General features: G+C 32.5%; 1 protein-coding gene across 1 annotated transcript in view; it reads right to left on the reverse strand.

Moving 5' to 3' along the window:
• Positions 1–5,483: 5,483 nt before the first annotated feature.
• Positions 5,484–18,785, reverse strand: part of LOC115961451 (glycine--tRNA ligase, chloroplastic/mitochondrial 2-like) — a 14,405-nt gene continuing 1,103 nt past the window's right edge. Inside the window, exons 2-18 of the mRNA XM_031080433.1 lie at positions 18,006–18,054; positions 17,017–17,079; positions 16,775–16,864; positions 16,578–16,664; positions 16,421–16,492; positions 16,253–16,311; positions 15,686–15,779; positions 15,140–15,358; positions 14,889–14,983; positions 13,336–13,426; positions 13,158–13,262; positions 12,709–12,747; positions 11,644–11,733; positions 11,019–11,120; positions 8,357–8,438; positions 8,119–8,204; positions 5,484–5,842 (exon numbers count right to left, since the gene is read on the reverse strand). Coding sequence (XP_030936293.1) covers positions 5,744–5,842; positions 8,119–8,204; positions 8,357–8,438; positions 11,019–11,120; positions 11,644–11,733; positions 12,709–12,747; positions 13,158–13,262; positions 13,336–13,426; positions 14,889–14,983; positions 15,140–15,358; positions 15,686–15,779; positions 16,253–16,311; positions 16,421–16,492; positions 16,578–16,664; positions 16,775–16,864; positions 17,017–17,079; positions 18,006–18,054 — 1,522 coding nt within the window. The 3' untranslated portion in view covers positions 5,484–5,743. The remainder of the gene's footprint in view (positions 5,843–8,118; positions 8,205–8,356; positions 8,439–11,018; positions 11,121–11,643; positions 11,734–12,708; positions 12,748–13,157; positions 13,263–13,335; positions 13,427–14,888; positions 14,984–15,139; positions 15,359–15,685; positions 15,780–16,252; positions 16,312–16,420; positions 16,493–16,577; positions 16,665–16,774; positions 16,865–17,016; positions 17,080–18,005; positions 18,055–18,785) is intronic.

Genomic DNA, 18,785 nt, shown 5'->3' on the forward strand with positions numbered 1-18,785 from the left:
TTAATATCTTAAATATTTATAATCCACTTAATAATATAAAATTTACAAAAAAAGAAGTTAAAAAAAATAATTACCCAGTACTTGATTTCTTAAAAGTAAAGAACCATACAAAAAAAAAAAAAAAAAAAATAGAAAGACAAATCACTTCACATTCCACAATCGAAATACTAATTATTATCTTAAACATTTATAATCCACTTAATAATATAAAATTTACCAAAAAAAAAAAAGTGAAAAAAATTTACCCAGTACTTGATTTCTTTAAAATAAAGTACCATACAAAAAAAAAAAAAAAAAGATAAATAATTCACTCACAATCCACAATCTAAATACTAATTACTATCTTATAATCCTCTTAATAATAAAAAAAAAATTACAAAAGAAAAAAAATGAAAAAAAAAAATTTACCAGTATTTGATTTCTGGAAAGTAAAGTACCATACGAAAAGAAAAAAAAAAGGATGAAGATAAATCACTTCACATTCTACACTCTAAATACTAATTACTATCTTAAATATTTATAATCCACTTAATAATATAAAAATCAAAAAAGAAAAAAAAGTGAAAAAAAAAAAAATTTACCCAATATTTGATTTTCTAAAAGTAAAGTACCACAACAAAAAAAAAAAAAAAAAAAAAAAAAAAGATAAAGATAGAGATAAATCACTCCATAGTCCACTATCTAAATACTAATTTTCTATCTTAAATATTTATAATCCACTTAATAATATAAAATTTACAAAAGAAAAAAAAATTACCCAGTACTTGATTTCTTGAAAATAAAGTCCTATACAAAAAAAAAAAAAAAAAAAAAAAGATAAATCACTCCATAGTCCACAATCTAAATACTAATTACTATCTTAAATATTTATAATCCACTTAATAATATAAAATTTACAAAAGAAAAAAAAAGTGAAAAAGAAAATTACCAGTACTTAATTTCTTAAAAATAAAGTACCATATAAAAAAAATAAAAAGATAAGATAAATCACTCCGTAGTCCACACTCTAAATACTAAGGAAGGGTGTACCGTAGTGTGTGTGAAGATGTGGGATTGAGCAAATTCGTGCTGATGGAACGTAGGTCGATTCTTGTCCATCCTAAAGCGAACAATAGCTAATTAGGGGCCGAGACGAAAGTCCTCCCACACACTTAATAATATAAAATTTACAAAAAATAAAAAATAAATAAATAAATAAAGAAAAATCACTCCATATTCCACAATCTAAATGATATTTCACCTTTGCAGTAACCATTGTCAAGATTAGGGATTTGTAACAAAATAAAAAATGATTTTCTATTATACTCATTGATTTTGTACATTGATATGGGAATCATTCCTAAATAGGTGATTTGTGGAATTTAAAGTTAAGTTCTATCGTGATTGACCACAAATGATTGGGTTAAAAATGTATTAAGAAATAATTTCATTATTTTGTTAATATTTTATTAAATTTGAGTTTCATTCTTTAAATAGAGAAATGCTATGTTCATTACACTTCACAACAAATTATAGATGGTAAATTGTTTCTAATTCAAATTTGAATTCATTACTTAAATAACTTTTTTATCCACCTACAATAGCAAGTAACAACCTACCACTTAGGATTTGTTATTAAAATATTGTGAAAATAATGTCGACATAGCATTTCTCCTTTAAATATTATTTAATATAAAAAATTTAAGTAATTTTTTTTAACAGAAAAAATTGTTGGTTCATGTTTTGATCGCCATAGATAAAATCATGGTCCCCGCTACAATAGCCCCATCAAAACGTCGGCAGTATATTGGGTATTATTCTTATTGTCACGTAGCATATATAAGGTTAATAATTCCACACTGACTATTTGTGTTTTTGGCATTGATTATTTTTGTCAACTTATTTTTACTACTATTCATAGGTCTTACAGCACTTTTTGATGCTATTCATAGGTCTCACTGTACTATTTCAACTAACTTTTACCTTTATTTACAATACTTTCAGTAAAAAGTTTTCAGTTTCAGCAAAATAAGCGAATCCGAAACAGACACTACGTACTTTTTTATTCAAAAAAAAAAAAAATTCTGGTCCTATACGTTCACAATATCTTCATTCTCTCCCATGAAGATTGAAGCTACGAAAGAAAAAGAAGGAAAATTATTAAATTAATCAAGAAGAGAGAGAGAGACAGTATAGCGGTTATAGACTTATATAGTTGCGCGCATGATATAATGCGTGAAAATGAATTTGAAGTTTCGCATGGGTAAAGCAACGGGAAGCATGCACAGATGCAATGGCATTTCACAATTCCCATATGCGTTTAGTTGCGTACGAGTTGGGTCATGGCCTCATGGGTGAGATCTCTAAGTTGGTCATATCATATGCCGCCGCCAACTATTGAAAACAAACAAAGAGTTGGGTCATATCATATTCACACTACAAAACACATTCTTATAGCCGCGTTTTTTTTTTTTAGCCATGTTTTTAGGAGTGTTTTTTGGGGTCCGTTTAGATTGAACTTATTATTGCTAAAACTGAAAACTGAAAATACTGTAGCAAAATAATTTTTAAATGTGTAAATAGTACCGTGGGACCCATTTTTAATATTTTTTTATGAATAAAGTGGTTGTGGGTCCCATAAACAGTACTGCTACAGTGTTAATTGTCCCCTCCTTTCTGCGAAACGCGTGAAATGAAAAAAAAAAAAAAAAAAAAAAAAAAAGAAAGAAACGCAGACGCCAAACGCAAGTTTCAGCCGAATCCAAACGGCACCTATATTCATATTTTATTTGTCTCTCTCTCTCTCTCATGACTCCACGGCTCTATATGTTTTGTTTTGAGTCTTAGGTTCATCAAACCCACGCTACATGGTGCTAATAAGTAATATTACGTGTATGACTAAGACTTTGATGAGGCTATATATCATCGCGAACTCTGATCAAATATTATGTGAAGTGATATGAGAAATTCTAACACCAAGCCACATTCTTCTAAAAATAATCTACGTCAACTGGACAAAGTCTTCGTATTACTCTAACGTGGAATTCAAGACAAATCACACAGTCAAAATTTGAAGCGCTAGAATATCAATTATCACAGTTGCCTTAATTGCAACATCCAAAAGGTTGTGCTGCAGCCTTGGAAGGTTCTTTGAACATTGAAGTCTCTCGTGACCTGGAATAGAGAGACAAAGACAATACATCTTTGCTGAGCAATATCTATATATGATTCACGTACAATATTCTTTACAACTGTTGGATTAACAAGTTGTTATTGATTCTCATGTGAGCTTACAACCAACATTATTCATTGTTAAGAACTCAATCACCTTGACAATGATGAAAAAAAATATAATAAAAGTTGTGACTTTATATTTATTGACTTATCAAGTATATAATATAATAAAAATATAAAGTCTTGGTGATTGAGAGAGGTGAAGAGAGAGAAATATTTAAAAAGTAAAATATAAAGTTATAGTAACCGTATATATTTACACGATTACTGTAGCAAAAATAAATATGTATAGTAATATACAAAGACTTATGTAAGTAACTTTTTAGTAAAATTGTGTAAAATTTATCACTTTTTTTCTATTTTGCATCTATTGATACGATTGCTCTAATACTCTTTTCTTTTTCCTTAAAAAAAATTAAATAAATAAATAAATAAATAAATAAATAAAGAGGCATAGGGTCTAGATAATTAAGAAGGAAATGGACACCAATGCACTCATTAGTATGGGGGACACTCAAACCCAAGATTGGAGTCTTATTGGCCCAAGTCCCTTATCTCTAGGCCACATGTTGAGTTGACGTTGCATTGTAGTCGCAGAGTACCCAAATCCACCACCACATACTTTTGTCATTACGTTGGGGTTTTGAAGGGGAAATGAACACACCATCACCTTGCATTTAAAAAAAGACCGAAAGCAAGTGTAAATTTAAGGGATTAAGTTATGTAAGAATGGGTCTAAATTTTTTGTCCCACTTTTCCTACTTTACTCTATATTTCATCAATAAAAATTTGCCACATATTCACTTGAAAAATTAAATACTGCCATTAATTAATAATGGTAGTATTAATAAGTCAATAATGGTAGTATTTAATTAATCAGGTGAACATGTGGTAAGTTTTTATTAGTGGAGTATAGAGTAGAACAGGAAAAGTATGATAGAAGATTTGAACTCTGTAAGAACGTGGTATAAAACCCATATTTTACTCACTCCAATTCCAATATGCTACATCATCTAATCACATATTTAAGAATAAGCATAAGCATACCTAATCGATTCTCAAAAAAAAAAAAAAAAAAAAAAAATCATACCCAATCAATTCTAATACTTATATATAATTCCAATCAAATTGTGAATTTATTGAGATGTTATTTGGTGAGGTAAGATGCATTGAATTCTAAGTAAAATATTGATGTGACAATCACTTATTAAATGGTGTAAAATATGGGTTTTACACCCTACCCTTATCAAATTTGGACTTTAAATTTAATACTACTTGTTTATTTCGATGTAAAACATGTTGAGAAAAATGTCTTTTCTCATTTTCAAGTATTTAATACTTGAAAATTTTGGTCAAGTCGAGAATTTTTTTTTTTTTGCTAAACATCAAGTCGAGAATTAGTAACACCCTCTCCACCCCCAACTCAATCAAGCACCTTGGATTTGCTTAGAGAAGCCTTCCACAACACACTCAATCATGTCTCGGTCTCACACCTACCCCCAGCAACCCAATCCACAGCACCCTCATCTCTATAACCCATAACCCAACAATCCAGCCATTGATCTACTGCCCACCGTTGAGAAATCTTTTTTTTTTTTTTTTTTTAAAGCTATTAATCGCATTCAGGGTTCTGTTTTTTTCACTTTCTTTATTTGATGAATATTCATTTTCCTTTGATTGTGTACCTATAAAGATGAGACATCTAAGGTTCAAATCATCCCTCCAATTTTAATTATCCAATTATTATTTATTTTATATAAAAAAAAATTTTGCTAGTAGAAGACGGTAGCCAATTTATATATTTCATGGAGTATATTTTCCATACGAGCTAAGCATTGACAAATATTTTTAGGAATGCAACCTACCAACGAAAAAAAACAAATCATTTTTCCTAAAAATGCTTTTTTGAAACAAAAAATTACATTTAAACAATTGAACTGAAAAGAAAAAGTAAAAAAAAGACAAGAAATGATTGATGAACATATACCTCCTTCCATTCGTACGTAATTAGAAGCACTAGTAACGTTGTTCTAGTAACGTTATTTGTATTTTTTGAAAATACGTATGGGTGAAAAAAATATATGAAAATACGTGTAATGTTGTTTAAAAACTAAAAACTGTTGCTTAAAATGCCATACCAAACGGCCCCCTATTTTCCCAAATTCATGTCACAATAATTTGACCACTTTTAAAGCAGATGGAATTAAGGATGGATCATTGGAAATGATGATATAGGCACCCAAAAAAATGATTGCATTTTCATTAAATTGTATAATTCAATTCAAACTTCAATCTTCATTTCACTGTGTGCTTTGTACACCCAAGCCTCTCTCCAATAAAATACTGAATAGTCTGACAAATTAATGATAAGCTTGGGGAAAAATGTTACAATTTTTTTTACAAGATGCAGTAGGATAAATTGAATGTTTATGCACAAGCAAAAAACAAAGAATTACATTCTTTAGGCTCTCTCTCTCTCTCTCCTCTTACAACAATGACATCACTTTTTATAGGTGGTAAGTGGGTGACCTTAGAATCCTGGCAAAACTGAGAGGTCTGCTATCCCTCTTGGAAGGTCAGCAATATCTCTGAGCAGAGCAAGCCTGTTTTTTCTAATTCTTTCTTCTTCCTGCAAGCACAATTATTTTTCATAAACAAATGAATGTTGAAGTGAAACTGACCACATCTAAATCAACAGAGAAGAACTGCAAATGGAATGCACAGTTTTTTTTTTTTTAAGTGAATTAATAACCAAAACCAATTAGCATTATCTTTTCTAGCTCTACATATTGCCCAAAATCAGATTTTAAAATTTCAGAATAGCACTATTACAATGAAAAATGCTCTATGAGCTGATATCAATAGCCTCAGGATCAACTTAGTTAATATTATTAGCAGAATTACTACTACTACCACTGCTACTCAGAGCATTTATTTTATTTTATAATTAAATAAGGGAAAAACCTGTTACAATTTGAAATCATAACTTAAAGTCAAGAGTTTAGTTCATTTGGGGCAGTGTGGATCCACACATGTAATAAACAATGCCCATTAAATAATGCTCTCATGTTTTTCCAGAAGACCTGGCTGTATCCTCAGTAAAGCAAACGAACTTTTAAGCACCAGCAATAAGCTTGTGACTAAAATCCAAAAGGCGTATGTTTGACAAAATCAGCTTTGCTTTTTAACAAGCTGGCAATAAGTAATTCTCAAAACTTTTTGAATTTGTCTATCAGGAAATAAAAAAGTTATCTTGAAGCATATGATATGTGACTGGAACCAGCATTGTGTCATAGAATCTATGGAAACTGAAGCTAATAAACTGTCTTGTAAGAAGACCTTGCATATGCATAACTATGGACCGAGAACAGAGCTGACTGTCCCTCAGCTCTACCTGTTGAATTAATGTCACAAAAGCATAAGCTAATAGAAAACAGCCAAGCACCATATATCAAGATGAAACACAGTAAACACTCCTCTCCCTCCACGTGCATGCAATGACCTTTAACTAAATGTAGCCTTGAATGTGCAGAAAAGAAGAAATCACTACAAATGAAGATTGTCACTAATCTAACTGAGGAACTCAACAAAAGATAAGGCTTTGATACCATGTTGGACAGCCAATTCCCAAAAACTTAAATCCTAATAAACTACCACTTGTCCCAAAAGGTTAAGCTGTTAGGAACAAGGGAGTTTAATTTATTTAACCATCATTTTAACAACCCTCACGTGTGGGCTCAGACTCCCCTTTGATAAGTGGGGCTGAATACGTGAGATTTTTAACTATTTAATAGGGAGATAAAGTGGAGATAGGGTTTGAACTAAAGACTAATGCTCTAATACCATGATAAACTATCACTTGTTTTAAAAACTTTAAACTATTAGGAAATGGTGAATTTAATCACTTAACCATTGTTCTAACAAATCTTGTAGGAAACAAATTCAGCAATGTATCAAAATAAGCAGCTGACACTGGGATTTTTTGAACTCAATAGAGATGCTCAACATGCAAATTCAGTTACAAGCAGGTTGGGTCCGGTTAAGTTTCCGCAACTCCAAATCAAATTAAAAAAAAATTAATGTACATTAATTATCAGCTAATCACCAAAAGGAATTGGTCCAGTCTTTTATACCTCGTTGCAAAATATAAACAATTTGAAATTTGACAAGAACCTTACAATCACAAGAATTAAGTATAAAATGTGATGGATAAGTACCTATATAAGCAATAAGCTAAGAAGGTAACATAATTAAGCATCCAAAATTTGATCTACATGTAGGCATATGAATGTACTGATAAAATACACGTTGTACACATGGTTGCATTTTCTCATGCTATGCAAAATGAACAAAACACTGTCAGAAAATAACACACACACACAATGTGTTTGCGTTTGTTGTGCACGTAAATTTCATTATATCTTATGAATATCTAAATATGTATGCAACAACAACTACCTAGCCTTAGTCCTGAAATTTTTAAGATCAGCTATGGATCTTCAACAGATTAGTCAAGATCAGCCAAATGTATTTTTACTATACATTTACGCAACTAGAACATAAATAGAATTGGAAACTCATTAAAATCTAGAGATACTCAACAAAATAAACAAATATTTGTGTTTCAAAAGATATGCAACTTTGATCTAAACATCAAATTTAGGTTCAATTATAGTCTTCCATTACTCTTGAAACCTAAAACATAGCTTGTAAATTGCCATAAAACCTATTTATCAGGCTACTCCAGGTATGAATGACATTGTTTCTTCTTATCAAAAAATAAAAAAAATGGATGACACTGTTTCTCATGCTTTCAAGCCCCAAGGGTGTGATTTCCACATAGTACATGTTAACTTCTAATGTTACATATGCTCATTCATGTAAGTGACAGATAAGATAACATACCACCATCACAAAGACATGGTTAAAGAATTCTTCAAGTGGTTGTACTAGCTGTGAAGATATTTCAACAAAATCATCTATCTCAATTCCTGCAGGAGGACCAAAATGGTAGATCTTATAGTTAGTTAAGCAAATTATGGCCACCAGTTATCCATAAAATCAGAAAGAAACAGGCATGGAAAAAAAACAAAAAAACCTGAACTACACAGAAAAAGGAAATATAACAGAAAGAAAGAAATACCAGGATGGATTTTGTTTTTAACTGACAAGAAAGCGCTCCATAGAGCTCTCTCTTCATTTGTCTCGAAGGCAGCCTCATCAACCTAATAAAGACATATTCATCCATTATAAGGGGATAGGCTAAAAATAAATCCTTAAAGGTATAAGATATATTTTGTAAAGAGCATTGTCCCAATATTAAGAAATGGATTTTTAAAAAAAAACTAGTAATGAAACTTTATTGAAGAAAAGGAACTACTTCATGCACACAGGATTCTACAAAAAACAGTCCTAAAGAGAGACAATAAATGAAAGTTACGGTCTAAGAGAAAGAGAATCAATGAAGTTTACAACAGAATGCATCTCACTATGGCCCAAAACATAGGACCATTCAAAAAAAATTCTTAGGAAATATGATTTCAGCTGAGTTACCGAGGCATCTACACCCTCAAATGCACATTGATTCCTCTCCCTTCATAAAGTCCACTACAGGAAAAATGGATCTAAGTTCCAAAAAAATTAAGAAAGTTTACCAAACCAATTCCCCCACAACCAGAAAGTAGCTCAACACTCTTGGGAATACCAAATGAGCCCCAAATGCAGAAAAGGTGCAAGTCCACAATTCATAAGCAATGTCACAATGCAACATATGATATACAGTTTTTCCATTGCTTCTGCACACGCAAAATCAATTACTAGAGTGATCTCATTCTTATTTAGATTGTCACCGGTTAGAATATCTCCCATGCTGTGGCCCAGACAAAAATGTTTCCCCTTTTGGAGCATTTTGTGCACCAAATACTTTTTCCAAGGAAATGTCATTTCCCTTGTGCCCCTTAAAGCATCACAGTATGAGCAAACATCAAACTGACCATAACTAGTCAACCTCCAGTTCATTCGATCCAGACCCTCACTATTGGGAATAAGATACAAACTGAACAAACATGACTCATTTACAAACTCAGGTAGAGGTATACAAGTACATGGGTTGACACAAACATGACTCATTTAATAATTGTGTCAACACACCTCAACCCCAACACAACGTGTGTGTTAAGAGAGTTAACACAAGACAACCTACGTAACATGCTTAATAAACAAGTCTTGTTGAATTGACTAAAAAATTGACATGTTTTTCTATTTTATAAGCACATAAATTATAATATTTATAAAGAAATATACTTCAATTAAAGTACTAATAACATATAATTGAGAAGTTCTTAATTCAACATGGTGAACTTCCATCCTAATGTAGAAATACAAAACATAAAAAAATCAATATTAGATGAGAGCTTCTTTTTTTTTTTTTTTGGGGGGGGGGAAAAATGTTATGAACAGTTATTCACAATAGAATTTACCAATATAGACATTAAAATTCATTTAATTACTCAATTCTATATTTGAATTCTAATGTGTGTTGGATACAAAAGACAATTATAATATGGGTTAAACATGTTCGTGTCAAACGGATCAACTTGCTTTGACAAAAATAATGAACTAGGTCATTTCAAGTTAATTGTGGATGAAATGACACAGAATTGACCCAGTTCATGATCGTGTCAAAGTAGGTTTACCCTCTTTGACATGAACCCATTTACACTAAATACTAATCCACAAAAAATTGAGTTGTGTTCATAGATCATGTCAAACTATGTCACCGAATAACATTACTCTTCTACTTGAGAATATAAATCACTCAGAATTTGGACCAGGTCCCCTGGAGCTATTTTAGAATGTTAATCAGCATTCTGAAGAGGAGATTATTGCTCCACCTTGATATTGTTGTAGCTCCAGTACACTTTAAAATACATATATATATAATAATTAGATAGTTAAACTTCAACTAAACTAAGCAACCTTAAACAATCAACACTAACTTATCCAATTATTATTATTTTTAAATCAACATTAAATAAAAAGCAAGTGATTTCCAATTATAAACAACCCGGCCTTCAAATCTACTAAAACCTTGAGGTAGACACCCCATCAAGCATAAATTCTTAAACCATCCTCTGCACAATAAAGATAAGAACATTTGAACCCTAACAAATATCATTGCATACTTCCCACAACATGCTCCACATAACTGACCAAAGGCAGCTAATTCAATGATAAATGGAGCTGGGAGAGTTCATGATATGGATACCCCAAACCAGGCGCTAATATCAGTCAAGCTGAGAGATGGAATTATACTATATCATTTGAACTAAGTAATTTTGTTGTCGGAGAAGCAGCAAAAGAAAATGAAAATCCACTGTGTGACTGACATTGGACCAACACATGCTTAACATAAACACACAAAAATTATATTGCCCTTCTGGTTTTTACAACATGCACCACCAATTAAGCCCTAAAAATACCTTTGGCAAAGAGGCAATGGACATCTGAAATGGTTACACATGCAAAGAATCAAGCTAGACATGTCAAAAATGTAAAAAACGAAAAAAAAATATATATGTAATACAAAATACAGAAAAGATGTCTGTGCTTGAACACTAGAAGGACGGGTAGCCACACACTCACACCATAGAACATCTTAAAACAATTAAACAAACAATGACAAGCACTGCTACACATGTCAGAATGTAAACAGACAAAAATAGACCTATGAAAATACAAAGTCAGGAACTAGATAAATTTCAGGCCTAAAAGATAAGGCTTCTATAGTAGAAAGAAAAAGGTACCTCCATATCAGGGTCCACTTCCTTTCCACGGACAATTCTTGTTGGACGAGAATATGCTTCAACAACCTTTGGAAAAAGATTGCCTCTTGACAAGGAAGCCATCTAGAACCAATTTTTTTAGACCATTAAAAACTAATACATAGTTCAAGAAAATTGTAAAAATGTAAAAGAAATATCTCCCATATAAGTCCGTTTTCTTTAAAGTAAATATTTAGAAAAGGCACTGAAGCCATGTATATGCAATAGATTTTTGTAATTAAATCTTTTACTCAAGAAAAAGAGACCAAAAAAAAAAGGAAAGAAAGAAAGAAAAAGAAAACCATTTTAGAGCAAGGATTGCAAAAGATGGTAGATAAAGAAATTTAAGGGTATCAATATCATATCCTAATCCCAGCTCACAGATCAGTGCCTCCTGGCAGCTTCTGGTATCTATCTATGGTATCTCTGAAAATTACAACCACATTGATCTAAGAGATTTATTATTTTCAAGAAAGAGTGCAGGACTGCATAAAGAAAAGAATTTTTTTAGCATAACTTTAATGTGGTGGTTGAATCTATTAAGTAGTTATTTGCAGCAGACACTGGTCAATATATACTAAAAAGGAGTATAAAAAACGTCATTTACCTTATTTGCTGACTTTGCTGCTAGAGAAGGCAAGTTTGCCCGCTCTGCAAGGATAGAACGAACCACTTCTGAGCTTATTCCCTTATCAACCTGTAACCAAATCACAGCCAATTTGTCTAAAAGTGAGCTCAACATCTTGTCAGAATATATTACATGTCCTCAAATAACATACTCTGATTATTAACAAAAATTAATTTACAGGATTAAAAATTGCAATGAGTAAATAATAACAGTAAGCCAAACAGATTATCTGACATAATACAGTTTAAAAAAAGCTTATATTACTGGAAACTACCACAATTGAACATATAGAAAATTTGGGGAGTAGAAAACATGCACATCTCCCTTTTCAACCAAAAAAAGGAGAATACCAGATCTAATGATTGTTTCAATAAGTAGCTGGAGATGGCTGTAACCTCTTAAACATTATGAATTCAATCTATTGTAAAGACTTCAAGTATGGTTAGTTTCCTCACCAATGGTCTTTGAACCAAATGACATCTCCTGTCCTCATGAATAAGGGGTGGAGGTTAAGGTTACCGGTTCAATTTACCATAGGTGTGACCGTGTGAGTAGTGTTTACCTAGCAAGATAAGTTTGGATCAGTACATCTTCCTTTCTACACACTTATTCTGGGTGGCGTGCCCATTTTCTTTTATATTTTCCAGATGAGCATGGTGGATAATCAGCTATATAAACTGAACGTCAGAATTTGCAGTCACTGGTCAAGCATTAACCACATTTTTGTTCAAGATAAATGTATTCAGACAAACTATGAAGAGTAGGCAAAATTTCTGTGAAGTATTGGTACTAAAAGTCTAAAACCATGCCTCTCAGCCACTGCTGTCATAGCTCAGCAGAGAAGGCAACAAGAGCAGAATGGGGAAGGAGTCTTAGGTTTGAGTCTTAACACTATGCCCCAATAGTACCATTCCTTGTTTTCTGTTGAATATATTATTTTTAGCAGAAAATAAAAACCTAAAAAAATAAGGAAAACATTCTGGCAAATGAAAAGATGCATAAGTTTTGTTAAGCAAAGAACTCCATAATATAAAGATTACACACCAGAAATTGCTCCAGTCTCCGAGTAACAAATTGAAGTACCTGAAAAGAAAGATGCAACAATCATAATTGGATGCCCATAACAGCTGTAAACAAATTTATAAGCATTGCCAAAGGCCTTGTAACTGAATTGGCACCTCCCCATGCACAAAGTGTTTGGGGGTCTAGGGGGGAAAGGGTTCGAGCTGCGGAGTTAGCAGTATGTTGTAATTATTTCTCAAAAAAACAAATTTATAAGCATGATGATGAATCCAAATTAATTGCAAGGGATGGCATATATAAGAGTTGTTCATATATAGTAGCAATCAAGAAACACATGCAGAAGTAGAGTAACAGAAACCTACTCAAATAATCAGTTGTATGCCATTATGTGGCAATGGTATTTATAGTGGTAACCATAGGAACTGTGATGTCAAATTTTGATACAACTCTAAAAGGGTGTTTGTACTTACATCCTCTATTGTACTGGCATCTACTTGAATGGGTTGGACTTCAGCAGCGAGTTCCAAAGCTTGTTTTAGATCCAGATTTTTATCCTTTTCTACCAACAGTTGGACCTAAAAGAAGCAAATTCAGCATAATTGAGTATAATTATCACAGCCTCACAGCATTAAGATAATAATAACTTACAAGACCATAAGAGATTCTTCGTAGGCCAAATGGATCATTGGTGGAACTAGGCTGACAACCGGCAGCAAATAAGCCAACAAGGCTATCTAATCTGCAGAAAACATATTACATGAAGACAAACTGCAAGCAGAGTATCCTTGTTGAAAAGAGTAAGCATCTGGTGCAGTTTAATAATCTTCTCTTACAAACTCATGTCTAACCCAGGACTAAAACTACCCCCTCCCCATCACTCACCCCCCCAGACCCCTTTCCAAATAAAAAGGATGACAATACATTAGAGAATCTATGCATGCATGCCATACAAAGGAACTGTGCCTGTTCTAGGGCATTAGGCTATTTGAGCAAGATCTGATGACTTTATGGACCATTTTTTACCCACTACGGAGAGATCTTCAGCTGTTTTTGCATATTAGGGCGTTAGGTAATTGAGAAAGAAACTGAAATCCCACTTCTTTTACAATTTAGAATAATTTTTGGCATAGACAACTCAAATGCTCTTATCAAGTCTTATTCATTCAACTTCTTCAGTGGACCTTGAGAAAAATTTTACCTACGAAAACAAACCATGCTTTTCTCGCCAGATTGCAACTCCATCCAGTTGGTTTTGCTTTTTTAATCTTTTTCCCCCACTTTTTTTATAAGCACTAAAAATTTTATTAAAGGACAAAATATAAATACAGAGGATGAAAATACTACATCCTTTGAAGAAATTACAACTGAATATTCAAAAATGAAATCCAAGAAAGAATCACAATGTAAACTGCCCAAAATGCACCACAAGTCAAACAATAAATGCAGGAAAATGTTTTAAAGTAAGTTTCTTCTTTCTTTTTTCTTCTTTAACTAATACACCATATGCCCAAAAAAGGAGAGAACTATAAGCCCTCTTTATTCAGTTTTAAAAATTTTAAGCATTTTTGAGCAAACACATAAACTCATATGGTATACATTTAATTTATCCAAAGTAAAATTTTAGGTCAAACTACAATATTGGTCCTCAAACTATGCATCTGCCTGAACTCTCAATAGTTTCAAAGTTCTGGAAGTTCTGAAAATGTCTCAATGTGCCTTTACCCTAACTTTTATTAATATGTGAATGGCAATCACTGACGTAGCACGTGTTTCTTCAAGTCGTTATAATACTCATGACATGTTAGGCCACATGCAGGTCTCACATAATCAGAATATATTGAGATATGTGAACTTAAAATTAAAGAATGTAAAACAAATAGAAAATATTTGTGGACCCTAAACCCTTATTTTTTGAGAGCACCATGTGGCTTTACTTATTATATCAACATTATAAAGTCATATACAAAAAAAATTTGCCACATCAACAATTGTCTTTTGTGTTGTGATGGAAAGGTAGGGTAAGGATAATATTGACTTGATTTTAAAACTTCATAATTAAATTGAAACAATTGATAGTTTAAAGATTAATTTCATATCTAACACATAGTTCAAATACCAATATTGCATTTTGACCTAAATTTTATTTAGCAACCAATGAGCCTGAAAGGGATAAGTAAATGAACTTATGATTTGAGTTTCACCTGTCAGCAATTGCCAAAACTATCCCTGCATCAGTTGCCGGAAGAATGTCCCCAGAAAATCTAGGAAGTGTGATTTCATACAATGCCTCTGCAACCTGCAACACACAAAGCACAGAAACTGAAACAAAAACAGAGTATATTATATTAAGTAGCACATGTGAGGGAATTATACATAAATTCCTAACAAAAAAGAAAAAAAATACATAAATGAAACCCGAAAAGAAGAAATAACAATTAAAAGTAAGATGAACCTGCTCTGGATAGCCATCTCTAATAGCATAATGGCGGGCCATTATTCCTGCGAGAGAAGTAAATTCTGTGACAACCGCAGTAGCAAGATCTGACATAGCAAGTGATGCAGCAACCTGAAGAACTTGAAGCATATCTTCATCAATTTGCAGAGCAGAACCTAGTTTGGTAACCATATTCTGAATGCGAGTCATCTTGTCCAGCATTGTTCCTAGTTTCTCCTATTGTATTTCAAGTTATCAAGATGTAAGAGCTATTAGAGAAGGGAACAGTGTCAATTCATCATCAATCAGATATAATTCCAGCACTTTCAAAAATCACTTTTGATCTTAAAGTTTCCCCCACCCCCTTTTCTTTCAGGGGAAAAAAATCCACTGAGCACTACAAGCTTACAAGAGTTTGTTCAATTATTATATAAACGAAACAGTGTTAAAAAACAGTTACATGCTGAACTTTCTAATTCAAAGAAGACAACAGCAAAATTCTCTAATTCCCAAACATATCATCTCTCCTTTCTCATGGATTAAAAAAAGAAAGAAATAACCTACATGGAAAAGAATCCCTTTCAATTTACTTCGGAATTCTGAAATTTTTTTACGTGTATCCATCTCATAAAAAAATTTAGCATCTTCATAGCGAGCTCTGCACAAAAATGAAACGCTTTGTCTCATATGACAGCTCAATACAAGAATAAGATGGAAGGCATAATAACAGTAATTCCAAAAACATATGCAAGCACTCAAAGTAGATTCATGAGAATTGAAATTTCATGCAAAAATGGATAGGCTCAGAAACACCACACCAAAACCTTATGCCCGTGGGACTCACACTAGGTAATGGCTGTAAAATACCATTTTAAAACCTTATGCCTGCAGGACTCACAATAGGCAATGGCCTTAAAATAACATACAGACAGAAACTTGGACCTAATTTGCCTTGTCAAAACATCTACAACTTCTGATTTAGGTGGAGAAAAAAGAAATCACTTCTAAAAAGATCTATAGAATTTTTCCTTTGCCAAAAGAAATTTAAGGAGCTATGAGAAGTTTAACAGATCATATCCTCCTCTATTGACCAAAGAAAAAAAAAGGTGAACCAGTGAGAACCTTGTTTACCTGAGTACTGCTTCATTTCCTTTTCTCACTACAGTCTCATCAATTGCACCATTTGCCACCTAAAAGAAAAACTCATGTCACCACACTACTTACAAACAGATCAACCTTGACACTTTAAGAGGAAAAAAAAAGGTTATAATGTAGATATAACTGGTAAGAATGTCTCACAGCAATGAAGTATGGCAATAGCCTTCCAGTGTCATCACTAATAGCAAAGTATTTTTGGTGCTTCTGCATAACCTGCATAATCGTACATAACAGTCAACAAATGATGCACAAATTTCTAACCCCACATTAAAAGTCTGATAAACTTTTAACATCTTACCATAGTTAGAAGGTCTTTTGGAAGCTCTAAGAAGGACTCTTTAAACTTCCCAAGTACTGGAACAGGCGCCTCAACAAGATTTACAACCTAAAATATTACGCAAACAGATATACTAAGAACTTTGTTTTTGCCCAGAAGTAAGCACAGTTCAAGAACATGCCTATTGAACAAATTTCAAAAGAGAACACATCTATAACCTCATCAAGTAAGCCCTCCTTAAAAAGTATTTGTCCATTGATACTTTTTGCTAACACATTAGAGTGCTCCAAAATCTTTTTCTTACGTTCCTGTAAGAGAAAACAAATCATTCAGAAATTAAGTTTTGCTAATTCTATACTTCTTTTTTTCTTTTTCTTTTTTTGGAAAAGAATACAAGAAAAATGTTTTTAGCTATCCATAGTTTTGCAGAAAGTAGAAAAAGCAAGTTACTTCATAATACCTCAATTTCAACATTGATTCCAGCATTCCTCATAACTTTAGCATAAGATTCTGCACTTTCTACCTGTGAATAGTTTTGTGGAGCTTTGACTTAATCAAGCATCTTAGACTTGGAAAACAAAGAGCAACACCTAACACAACCCACCCCTCTCCCCGCACAGGACAAAACACACCCACACTCACCTTTAGAAGTCCAGGAATATAAAATCCACAAATTAAATAGGTATACTAAGAAATCATCAATATGAACAGATAAAAGAAATCATAATGTGGGAAATAGAGTGATATAGCCCTCAAGCAACATTCACAAATACTGTTAAGATAGAATCTACCAAAGGGAGGAAAAAGAGACATGGCCAAAATTTGTACTAAAAAAGAATTAAATGATTTGTAGCCACTTATTTGCAAACCTAATAGAGTGCAAATTAAAGGCTATAATCAAAATTGTGAATTTAAAACAAAAATCTTCAGATCTGTATAAAACAGGACAATTATACAAGCGAACAAAATTGGCCGCAGCTCAATCAGTTGTACTTTCTTTGATAAGATTTGGCCCCAAGAGCAGGAAGAAGGGGAAATTTGAACTCGTAACCTAACCTCCACATTATGAGCTGTGGTCCTCAGCCGATTGTGCTACCCTTTGAGGTAGCCAATTAGTTATCTCTAAAGGAAGAAAGGAAAGATATCCGCATTGATCTTTGTGTGTGTATTGACTATGGGTTATATGATGAACACAAAAGATAACGCGGTCAATCCTGTCACAGTTTTTCTATATTCCCTTCAATAAGAAAATTGATTCACTCGAGATTTGAGTAGTTAGATCAACCTTTGGGGAGGGGGAGATAATTATTTTTGTAAGATATACATGACTACATATACAGATACATAAACCAAAAATGAAATAGATACCTAAGTAGTCCAAGTAAAATGCAGAGGAAGCTGATTTTGGAAACTGAAAAATAAAAAAAAGTATAAATTTTACCCACATACCATGAGAGTAGCTGAAGGAGTATTACGAAGGCCATAAGACAGGTTGCCACTACATCCAAAAAAAAAAAATTAAGCACACTGTATAAATACACACAAAAGGAAAAACCAAATCCACAAACAACTTTTATATGCATTTCCCCCTAATAAGCCAAACGATAAGATGCATTTTAGCCAGTGATTTAACCACAAAAGGAATAACTCTAGACAAAACAAGCCATGCACCACAAAGTTCTATTCTGCCCTTCTCTTTTGGCATTGAAACTGTCTTTTCTAGAGGAAACATGCATCTATTGTCAGCACATAACCAAATCAAGCAACTTGTTGACCAACATGAACTTTCTGAATAGTCTACAAATGCTTTTTTCTTTAGTATTTTTTTATAATCCTGTTAGCTTTTTTTTTTTTTTTTTTGAAAACTTGAGTATTAACCCATGGACTAAATTTACATAATAGGTTGGGTTGCATCAATCTACTAGTAAAAATTTCTCCTCAAAATAACTAATAAAAAATAAAGCTTCAGGCACCTATAGATGAACCCCACATTGCTAAGAAGGGAGGATGGATGATAGTTTATAGGTTTCCAAGCTACCTTGGGAGTTGTGGGGTGGGCTAAAAATGTACAATTATGAGCCTCATCCTCCCCTTCTCTCCTTCTCAGAATATTCTTTTAAGTAAAATATTTCATTTGAAAAAAAAAAGATCCTCTCCTCAAAATTATTTGGTGAAAATCAAATTTCTAGCATCAGTGCCTTGATCTCCAAAGGTAATTCATTTCCTCCA

Source organism: Quercus lobata, chromosome 9 (genome assembly GCF_001633185.2).
Source record: "Quercus lobata isolate SW786 chromosome 9, ValleyOak3.0 Primary Assembly, whole genome shotgun sequence".
NCBI lineage: Eukaryota > Viridiplantae > Streptophyta > Magnoliopsida > Fagales > Fagaceae > Quercus > Quercus lobata.